The sequence below is a fragment of the Sinohyriopsis cumingii genome, chromosome 4 (assembly GCF_028554795.1).
Source record: "Sinohyriopsis cumingii isolate HCF-2022 chromosome 4, ASM2855479v2, whole genome shotgun sequence".
Taxonomy (NCBI): Eukaryota; Metazoa; Mollusca; class Bivalvia; order Unionida; family Unionidae; genus Sinohyriopsis; species Sinohyriopsis cumingii.
The window spans coordinates 112686922-112699092 of NC_142964.1; the positions used below are offsets into that span (position 1 = coordinate 112686922).

Consider the following 12171-nt stretch of genomic DNA (forward strand, 5'->3'; position numbering starts at 1 on the left):
AATTCAATCAGATAAAATGAATAGTGTTGGAAGTAAAAGAAAGCGTTCTGCTTATGATGCAGCATTCAAACTTAAAGTTATTGAATATGCAGAAGCAAATAACAACTGTGCTGCAGCACACACATTTTTTGTGAACAAGAAGCAAGTATGGGAATGGAGGAAAAGCAAAGCAGCATTAGAAGAAATGCCAAAATCCAAGAAGGCTCGTCGGACTGGGATTGCCTCTTTCCCTGAATTGGAGAAAGAACTCAGTGATTTTGTAAGTGAACGTAGACAAAATGGATACATTGTCACACGAACTGCAATTCGTCTACGTGCTATGTAGATGGCGAAAAATGATAAATATAAGTTGGCAGATTCAAAATTTGTTGCATCAGCCGGCTGGTGTTCTCGTTTTATGAACCGGAATGGTTTCTGCCTCAGGCAGCAAATGAAGATAGTACAAAAGCTACCAAAAGACTGGGAAGCAAAAATTGAATCATTTCAGCAGTTCATCATTAAACACAGAAAGGAGTGCTCATTTGAACTATCACAAATTGGAAATATGGATGAGACGCCTATGACCTTTGACTTACCAAGTAATAAAACAGTCAGTGCTGTTGGTGAGAAAACTATTCTGATAAAAACGACCGGCCCTGAAAAAACGCATTTCACTGTTGTATTGGCCTGTTTAGCTGATGGATCAAAGCTGCCTCCTGTCATCATTTTTAAAAGGAAAACGCTGCCGAAAAGCATGAAATTTCCTGCTAGTGTCATCGTTTGTGCACAGCAAAAGGGATGGATGGACAAAAGTGGAACAATTGAATGGTTGGAGAAAGTATGGAACAAGAGACCAGGTGCAATTCTTTGGAAACCTTCAATGATTGTATGGGATTTGTTTCGTGCACACAAGACCGATGAAGTAAAAAAGGCCGCAAAGAAAATGAAAACAACACTGGCTGTGATACCAGGAGGTTTGACATCAGTGTTACAACCTCTTGATGTCTGCCTTAACAAACCTTTTAAGGACAAGTTACGAAAGATGTGGGCAGAATGGGTTTGTTCAGGGGCTGTGAAAATGACAAAAGGCGGGAATTTAATGAGGCCGGACATTGATTTGGTCGCCAAGTGGGTAAAAGAAGCGTGGGATTCAATTCCATCAGAAATGATTGCAAAATCATTCAGGAAGTGCTGTATCAGCAATGCCATGGATGGAACAGGGGATGATGCTATATTTCAATCCGACAATGACGAGGAGAGCAAAAAGGAGAACGACACACTATTGGATGACCATGATGACAATGACGATGTATACCGTATTTACCGCATATGTTGGGACACGATAAAATAATTATTTTTTTTCCTGTCCCAGAACTTACGGTGAAACATTTTTTTCACTTTGGTCATATGTCCCAAGACTTAAGAAACAAAATAAATTGGTATTGCATTTGTGCTCTCCCTCCCTCCCAACTGCACGTCGCAATAAAATAGATAAATAAAACGCTTAATTGATAATAAAAAGAAAGAAACTAACCTTGTGTTGTTATCATTTATTCCTTTTTTTCAACATGAGCATTAACGAATAAAACATTTCCACGAAATCCGTATAAGTAGCATAGGCTTCCATACTGTAGCGTGTATCAAATTATGTCCGATACCACACACCATGTTGTTCATTGACATGAACACTGAGAAACAATTGTGTGTGGTTGTGCTCAAAGGTTTGAACATGTTATCCGACTGAAAACTGGAACAACAAAATCGCATACAAGAGGGAAATAGTCAACTGATATCTTGAAGATGCCATTCACGCATGACACGGTGTTGGGTGCAAAATAATCAAGATTGAATTATATCCAGGTCTACTGTATGACAATATCTCGCAAAAAAAAATCATCATTTGAAAATACATTCACTTGAGTGCAAGTGACAGTCTTTTCACCAGCTAGGGTTACATAATTATTCTTACTATAAGAAGCACACATAAGCCCTGGTGGTGAATAAACACAACTGGCAGCAAGCAGTTAACTCCTTCTTTGAACCTACCGACAGGACATCAAAGACAAAAGTTTATTTTTATTACAAAGCAGGCGATCTCAGAAGCTGACCCCGGTTACTTTATTTTGTAAAGGATATCAATACAAAGGTTATTTTATTGCAAAGCAAGCCGACATCGGAAGTTGACTATGGATTCTGTGAAGTGAGCTGATTTTTTTTTTTTTTTTTGAATATACAAAGATGGCTGAGATATGGAAACATACTTGGGTTCCTTTTCAACTGTATTCTCAGGAATTTTGAAAATAAATTGAAACAATGGAACAAATTTTAAAGTGACACAATATAGTGCTTTGTGCACAGATGTCGATGACCCAGCATCACCCAGAATATTTGGAGAAAATAAAATCATGTGATGAATTCGTTAAGGCCAGAAGAGAACTATACTGTATGCCAGTATCTCGTAAATAAAAATCATTATTTTAAAACACATTCACTTGAGTGCAAATGACAATCTTTTCGCCAGCGTGGGTTACATAAGTATCATTAATATTTACCCGCAGACATCAGTGCATCTTTGTATTAATTATTACTAAAGATGCCAAGCACATATAAGCCCTGGTGGTAAATAAACACAACTGGCAGCCAGCAGTAAACTTCTTTGAACTTGCCGACAGGACATCAAAGACAAAGGTTATTTTTATGACAAAGCAAGCAGATGTTGGAAGCCGACTTTGGATTCGGAAGCCGTTTTTTTTTTAAAGGATATCAATACAAAGGTTATTTTATTGCAAAGCAAGCTGACCTCAGATGCCGACTACTGGATTCTTTTAAGTGTGCTGATTTATTTTTTTAGCTTTAAATATACAAAGACGGCCGAGATATGGAAGCTAACTTTTGTTCCTTTTCAACAGTATTCACAAAAAGTTTGACAGTAAAGTAAAACAATGGAACAGTTTTTAAAGTTGCACAATATAGTGCTTCGTGGGCGAACATTGATGACCAAGCGTCATCCAGAAGATTTGGAGAAAATAAAATCATGTGATGAATTCGTGATGGCCAGAAGAGAAACAGATCATTTTGTCGACAATATGATCATTAACATGGATGAAACTCTAGTGTACTTTGATTGCATTCCTGGATGGACTGACAATAAGATGGGCATCAAAAGTGTGAGAATTAGCAAGACTAGTGCAGATTTGAAAAAAATCTTCCTTTTGTTCTTGCAGTTTCCACTTCAGGTGGTGTGTTGCCTCCAACAATTTTTCACGGTATGAGAAAGTTAAAAAAGTATTCATGTATCAAACTAATAGACCGTACGTATGCAGGAGAAGGGTTGTGTTGATGAGATGCTGCTGCAGTGGATTAAAGAGTTTTATCTCAAGTACAGTTTGATATTTAAAAAATAAAATTTCAGTTGGATTGCAATTTCTGACATGTAATTTTCGAATGATTTAAAAGGTGTCCCACAACTTACGACTCGAAAAAAATGATGTGTCCCAGAACATACAGTGCACAAAAAAATTACTTTTAAAATTAATTTATGGTGTCCCAACAAATACGGTGTCCCAACATATGCGGTAAATATGGTATGATGAAAACACGCCCGTAACAGAAGCCAAGTTTCGTGAACTGTTTGGCGAGTCTGATACAGAGCCAGATTTTGAAGGATTCTAAAAGTGATAGAACTTTTATAATTCATGATTTTAGAATGAGGATTAATTAAATTTCCATTAAGACTTAACAATTTAGAATTGTTTTTATTTCAACATATAAATTAGCTTTCTTACTTTCATTTTATTTAATAATGTGATTTGCCTAAATAAACATATTCAGAACTCACTTTGTGCATCTTGTGATGTACCGGTAGTCTAGAAATTATGCACGGGTCATGCAGTTTATAACAGTTTTACCAATTCAGTTTGGGGGGGTCTGCTTATACGCAAACGGGCTTATACATGAGTATATATGGTAAGGCGTTCTCCGTATTATCTGGCAAAAGTTGCATGCTTGAGGCAAAGCCACACATCAGCATGAAGGTCCTAAAAACGTATAATGCAATATTGTTGGTGATTTGTGTAGCGGGGCTTAAGGCCTGGTTCCATAACAAGTTTACCTCTTTATCCAGGTCCATAAGACCTCCGAGAGGGGGAGGGGGGGCATTTGCAGGGTTGTAGATCTGCATCTGGAGCCAGTGCATGAAATTTCTGAAATTGAAGGCGGGACAAGGCATCAGCTTTAGTATTGATAATTCCTGGAATGTGTTTGGCAGAAAAATGAAAGTTATAAGAAGCCGCACACCATGTAAGTTTACGCATTAATTTCATTATATGCATACATTTTGATCTCCCTTTTTGAAGTATATTCACTGTGGCCATATTATCGCATGTAAATATTATGCGTTTGCCTGCCCATTCTGCACCCCAAATAATGGCAGCCACAACAATAGGATACAACTCCCTGAATGCTATAGAGAAATCATCCTCCACAGAAAAAATCATTTGAAGATCATCCGACCATGCAGCTGCAAATCAGTGAGTTTTGAAATAACCCCCATACCCTACTTTTGATGAAGCATCTGTGCATAATTCAAAATCGTCCGATGTAGTGGACTGATTATCAAGAAACACAGAAACTCCATTCCATGAAGCTAAAAATGGTGCCACATGTATAGTTCCTCTCTGCAATTTGCATCCAAGTGTATGTAATGATCGAGTTCCCTGACTTTCGTAGATAGTTGTATGAGATATGACACAAACGCACGCCCTGGTAGGATAACACGAGTAGCAGAATTTAAGTGGCCCAGTAGCTGGAGCAGTTCTTGCTTGCAGACACTTTGTTTGTTAAGAAATTGTTTAATGTAGTTCCCAATATGCTCCACTTTATTCTGTGGTAAACATGCTTGCATTTGCTCAGAGTCCAAAATTATTCCCAAATATTCTATAACTGTACATGGGTCAGTGGTCTTGCTTTGAGCTGTAGGAATCTTCAATCTGTTGAAAATAAGAGGCAACAAAGCCATCGTTCTCTCACCACATGCCGAAGGAGGATCTGTTGTAAGAAAATCGTCAAGGAGGTGCAAATGATGTCAATACCATAACTATGTTTTGCTATCCAACAGATTGCCTGAGATAAGGTATCAAATAATTTTGGACTTGAACGTGACCTGAAAGGGAGGCGAACACAAACATAATAATTTCTTCTCCATTTTACGCAGAACAAGTGCCATTGTGAAGGTGCAATGGGACTCTGTTTGAAAGCATCTGAAATGTCAGTTTTGCACATAACAGATCCCTTCCCATAACTCTGAATAATTTGAATGGCATCATCATTCTTGACGTAGCTTAGGGAGCATCTATCCTTGTCAATAAGTTCATTGATACTTGTTTGCGCATGGTCACTATGGGGAGAGGACAGGTCAATGATAAGTCTCTTCTTTTTTTAGTATTTTCCTTCTGCGATGCCAATAGGACTGACTATATTCTTGATATGGTGGAGGTGGGAAAGGGCCAAGCATGAAACCTTTGGCACATTCCTTTGTCAATAACTGATCCACAATATATGGTTGTTTAGAAGCAGAATGCAAGTTTTTGCACTCTTTTGATGGCAAGTAAGTTTTTTGCACCACTGTGTCAGAACCATGTTTCAGACCAGGAGACAAATATATAACGAAGTTCTGATCTGGATGATTACGGAGTTCATGCTGCAATCTGTTAATATCACTGGGGGTGGAAGCATGTGGCAAGAAAGTAGGTCAGATATGTTGCATCTTATCTGGTGCTGATTTACGATGGGTAATGAGATTGCGTGTACCCGTGCTGGAATAACTTTGTAATGGATTGTTTGGGCATGCAGCTGCCCCATGCATTTTGGCCCTGAACTGATTGCAGGTATGCAAGAACTTGCAATTAGTATGGTGGCAACTGCATATGGAATTAAAATTGTTACAAAGTTCATTTCCATCCATCATCTGTCTAGGCTGACCGTACTTGTCAATATCCAGTTTTTTTCTGTTGGCTGTGTTCACTATGGGCGTGGCCGTACACATTTGTTGTGGGCAAAAATCGGTTGAGTGAGCGACAGAATTGCATATGTTACACGACATCGTTTTTCGGCCTCCAGTCAGTAACCGAAGAGTTGCCTGATCCCTCATAGCCCAGTTTACTTTAAGTTTGTAGTCACACAGGGCAATAGCAGCTTGACTGGAGTAGATGTTATGGTAGTCATAGAAAATGTCCCCATATGCATTGGAAATTTTTTAATAATGTCGGCCTCATACATGTCCAATTCATGTCGTCATTTGGGGTAGACTGAACAGATGATACGTTTAAATTTTCCGAAAGCTGTTATAAACTCACTTAGACTGAGCCGCTTATGTAATCGGGGATCATTCTTCCCAGCCTTGTCATCCTGATTTGATAGATCTGATTCAAAGTATGGTAGCAAAAGAGTAGCACGATTGACGTGCTTACCCTCGAGAATCTGCTTGCGCTGCCTTTTGGATACCACGTCAATTGCTGGTAGTATTTCTGGTGAAACTCCTTGAGACTGCTTCAGCTGATCAAGCGACGATGCAGGCTGGGCTACTGGTAATGAAGAAAGATGTGTAGAGCCGGTTAAGAATAACTCCGAAGAAGATGCCTGTTGTCTTGCCATGATGGTGGTAATTGAATTATTTAGGTCAGCGATTGAACGATGAATGGAGTTGATTGAAGTTATTATGTTGGCTGGAGACGTGTTTTCAGCAATTTTGGCCATGTTGGAAGTAGCCCCTACTTCCTGAGTACTACATTGTATTGCCATTTCCGCTTCATTGTATCCCTCTGCCGCATTAGCAAGAACAACTGTCGCACTACGGCAATTTCGACGTGGAGTTAGCTGTGGCGTGAGGGATGCTGTTTCTACTTCCAACTGACGTATGCTGGGTTGCGCACGAGGTGGGCTGTCCCTCGATTGTCTCAGTACACGATCAGCAGGCCCTGAACTCATGGAAGGTACATTATCCATGTTTAGCTGCCTTAAGACATGCTTCGGGAGAGCAGAAGACACTTTAATGCCTATGGACTCTAGTTTCTGCTTTAAATAGAGAGTAGTCCAGTTGAACGGATTGTCCAAGTCGTATGGGACTGACCTCTGTCTTGCAGAGCATGACGCCATTGTTTGCAAACAAGTAAACTCCCGGAGGGTACAATGAATGGCAGTTAAAACATCTGATGAAATCCAGGAATAGGAGGATACATATAAACTAGGAATTGTAGATCCGGTAAGAAATGTACGTGTTGTTGAAAGTTAGCAAAGGATGCAAACAAACAAAATTTTTGTAACAGTTGTTTTGACCGAAATATGCGTGCTGTCGCTATCAGCTCCAAGCTAAAACAGACAGTTTAAACAAAGGACGCTGCACATGACAACTGGGACTGTTTTGTTTGGCTGGCAATTGATGTATTAAAAAATCTCATGCATGTTAATGCAGACTATTTGCAAGAATGGTAGTGAATGGGTCAGCTATTGCTGTGTATAAACTATGCTTAAGTAAGCACTTAAGCGACTAACAATCTAGACACTTGTTTATGGATGATAAGGTACAAACAAGCTAGACACTTGTTTATGGATGATAAAGTATAAACAATCTAGACACTTGTTTATGGATGATAAGGTACAAGCAGTCTAGGCACTTGTTTCTGGATTGTAAATTATGAACAATCTAGACACTTGTTTATGGATGATATGGTACAAACAATCTAAACACTTGTTTCTGGATGAAAAAGTATAAACAATCTAGACACTTGTTTCTGGATGAAAAAGTATAAACAATCTAAACACTTGTTTCTGGATGGTAAAGTATTAACAATCTAGACACTTGTTTATGGATGATAAAGTACAAACAATCTAGACACTAGTTTCTGGATGAAAAAGTATAAACAATCTAAACACTTGTTTATGGATGATAAAGTACAAACAAGCTAGACGCTTGTTTCTGGATGGTAAAGTATAAACAATCTAGACACTTGTTTAATGATGATAAAGTACGAACAAGCTAGACACTTGTTTATGGATGGTAAAGTATAAACAATCTAGACACTTGTTTATGGATGATAAAGTACAAAAAATCTAAACACTTGTTTATGGATGATAAAGTACAAACAAGCTAGACACATGTTTCTGGATGGTAAAGTATAAACAATCTAGACACTTGTTTAATGATGATAAAGTACAAACAAGCTAGACACTTGTTTCTGGATTGTAAAGTATAAACTAGACACTTGTTTATGGATGGTAAAATATAAACAAGATAGACACTTGTTTATGGATGATAAAGTACAAACATTCTAGACACTTGTTTTTGGATGGTAAAGCATAAACAAGGTTGTTGTTGTTGTTGTTCTAGGGTTTAACGCCATTTTTCAGCACAAGATAGGCTATACATGGTGGCCAGTATAACTGGTGGAGGAAGAACCCTGGAAAACCCAGGGAAGAACCACCGACCCACGAGAAGCTACTGTCAGGCTTTCCCATGTACCCATGCTAGCCGAGCCTTGGACTCGAACCCATGCAGACAGAGGTGAGATGGCAGTGATCCGGAATGGTGAGTGCTTTAGACCACTCAGCCACTCGGGGCCCCCATAAACAAGGTAGACACTTGTTTATGGATGATATAGTATAAACAATCTAGACACTTGTTTATGGGTGATAAAGTTCAAGCAATCTAGACACTTGTTTATGGATGATAAAGTATAAACAAGGAAGACACTTCTGGATGATAAAGTACAAACAGTCTAGACACTTGTTTCTGGATGTTAGATTATAAATAAGCTAGACACTTGTTTATGGATGGTAAATTATAAACAAGCTAGACACTTGTTTATGGATGATCAAGTTTAAGCAAGCTTGACACTTGTTTCTGAATGATAACATATAACCAATCTAGACACTTGTTTCTGGATGATAAAGTATAAGCAGGCTTGACACTTGTTTATGGATGATAAAGTATAAGCAGGCTTCACACTTGTTTCTGGATGATAAAGTATTAACAAGCTAGACACTTGTTTCTGGATGATAAAGTATAAGCAAGCTTGACATTTGTTTATGGATGATAAAGTATAAACAAGCTATACACTTGTTTATGGATGGTAAAACATAAACAGGCTAGACTCTCATTCCTTAATGGTAAATTATAACTACACTTGGCTTTTGTTCCTGGATGGTAAATTATAAATAGGCTATGCTTGTGCTTTTGGAAAGTACATTATATACTGGCTGTGCTTTTCTTCTTAGATGGTACCTCATATGTAGACTATGCTTGTGTTTTTGGATGGTACATGATATGTAGGCTAGGCTTTGGGGCTTTCTGGATGGTACACGATATGTAGGTTATGCTTTTGTTTTTGGATGGTACACTATATGTAGGCTATGCTTTTGTTTTTGGATGGTACATGATATGTATGTAGTCTAGGCTTTGTTTTTTTGGATGGTACATGATGTGTAGGCTATGCATGTGTTTTTGGATGGTACATATATAGGTTGTGCATGTGTTTTTTGGATGGTACATGATATGTAGGCTAGGCTTTGGTTTTTTTGGATGGTACATGATATGTAGGCTATGCTTTTGTTTTTGGATGGTACATGATATGTAGGCTAGGCTGGTGTTTTTGGATGGTACATGATATGTAGGCTAGGCTTTGTTTTTTGGGGGATGGTACATGATATGTAGGCTATGCTTTTGTTTTTGGATGGTACATGATATGTAGGCTAGGCTGGTGTTTTTGGATGGTACATGATATGTAGGCTAGGCTGGTGTTTTTGGATGGTACATGATATGTAGGCAAGGCTTTGTGGGGGGGGGTTTGATGATACATGGTGTTTGGGCTATGCATGTGTTTTTTTAATGGTACATGATATGTAGGCTGTGCATGTGTTTTTGGATGGTACATGTTATATAGGCTAGGCTTGTGTTTTTGGATGGTACATGATGTGTAGGCTATGCATGTGTTTTTGGATGGTACATGATATGTAGGCTATGCTTGTGTTTTTGGATGGTACATGATATGTAGGCTATACATGTGTTTTTGGATGGTACATGATATGTAGGCTATGCATGTGTTTTTGGATGGTACATGATATGTAGGCTATGCATGTGTTTTTTGGATGGTACATGATATGTAGGCTATGCATATGTTTTTGGATGGTACATGATATGTAGGATATGCATGTGTTTTTTGGATGGTACATGATATGTAGGATATGCATGAGTTTTTGGATGGTACATGATGTGTAGGCTATACATGTATTTTTGGATTAGTTTCTGTGTTCTTTAATCAGTATGTAACAGGCATTGACCAGATTTAGTTTTATGCCAAGCATCTCTTTGCGTGTTTGTCCATCCATCCACTCTAGATTAATCTCAACATTAATGTGTTTGTTTAATTTCCTTTTTTATGTCTTTTCTAGCTGAAGAAAAATTGGGTTGAAGAAAATGGGGTTTCTTTTATTTTCCAGAGATCAAAGATGAGAAGGAAAGTGTGCAATGCTTATTTTCTGTGATAGAAAAATTACCTAAACCAAACCATGATGTGCTTGAGCGGTTAATTTTTCACTTAGCAAAGTAAGTATCTCAACATATTCGGTGTTTGGAGATCAAGTGTTGATGTGTATAGTCAAATTTACTGTACCTCTTTCAGTTTCATTGTAACTCATGTAGCCTGAGTGAACCAAAGAAGATCTGACTTAATGCCATTAGTAGTTAGGTATTACGGTTAGAATACAATGACATATTAACAGACAAAGGGGATTTTCTTGTCCAGGTCCTGTTTTGACCTGAGTCTTTGGATGTAATTTTGCAGTTCATGCTTGAGCTTATGTCAGACATTATCCAGAATGTTGAGCTGACTAACCCTCACATGTTTAAGTTGATTTTCATGTTTGTACTGTTCAACTGTTTGAAAAGTGCATTGTTTTTTCAGATATGTACCAATCTGTTGAGAATGACATGCAGTTACAGACAGGACACAATCATCAAATATTTCTACATACTTTTGGACATTCATCGATTAATCAAAAAAATTCAGATGCCTTAGAATAGTTACACATTCAAAATCAATCAAGAATATTCAGCAGCGAGGGCAGTTGGCAAATATTGCCGGATCCATTCTTGATAGACTTGTTCTTTCTTTTACAACATCATTATGGTCACCATTTAAATATCACCATATTTCAGTAATTATTTTCCTCTGCACCATGTTACATGGCTTCTGCTGTTCACTGCTCACATATATCTTCTTACAAAAGCATCTATTAACCTTGGCAGTAGAGAGCTTTTTGGATTGACCTTTTTGAAACTCATTCAGCCCTAAACTGATTGAAAATCCAAGTAATATTAGGTGAAATTCCCCTTTTGTTTTGTTTTAAACAACAAATTTAATTCCTAAACATCACATTGTGTCCTATTTTTAGTCCAATCCGTCTGTTTTCAGGGTTCCCACACTACTGGGAAATTGGGAAAAAGTCGGGAGAAATGATAATTTTTTCCCGACAGTGAAAAGTCCTTGAATTTCACAAATACTGATGAAAGTCAGGAAAAATCTGAGAATTTTCCACCACCACTTTATGTCCAAAACAATCACATAATTGAGTCGTAACTAAACTAAATTTATCGAGTTCTAACCAGAATATTCGGAGGGTGCTTTATGGATCATTTGGTTGCTTGCAACAAACATACCATATATGCTGAGTCAGTCCAAACGCCCAGTGGATTAGATTTGTCTATGAGACTTTTATTTTCAAAGTCAGTTCGATATCCATATCTTTCCTTATATGGATGGTATGGAAACCAGTCTAGCATCACAAGAGACCAACATGGTGGTGGCAATGCATAGCTGCTTACTGGATAGCCTAGAAAACTTTAAACATTGTTAGATCGAGTCATACATGCATGAAATCGATATGAAAATTACTTGTTTTCACTGAAAAATGGTGTTAAACCTTAGAACAACAACAACAACAATCAGAAATTGTGAGTATTAAAATCTTTATGTCTTTAATCTGCTGAAAGACGAGATAAAACTACGTCGTTGATGAAATGTGACCTGGTACTCGCAATTTGCATTGCTAGTCACATGAGTACACAAATCTAACAACCCACATTTTCAAATGTTGTAGAGAAAAATATAAAAGAATATTAAATGAAAGTTGTATACTGGT

At 37.8% G+C, this 12171-nt stretch overlaps 1 protein-coding gene across 1 annotated transcript in view; it reads left to right on the plus strand.

Moving 5' to 3' along the window:
- The window catches only part of LOC149801912 (unconventional myosin-IXb-like), a 333412-nt gene that overhangs the window by 270961 nt on the left and 50280 nt on the right, over positions 1–12171 (plus strand). The window contains exon 40 of the mRNA XM_089956299.1: positions 10471–10576. Coding sequence (XP_089812425.1) covers positions 10471–10576 — 106 coding nt within the window. The remainder of the gene's footprint in view (positions 1–10470; positions 10577–12171) is intronic.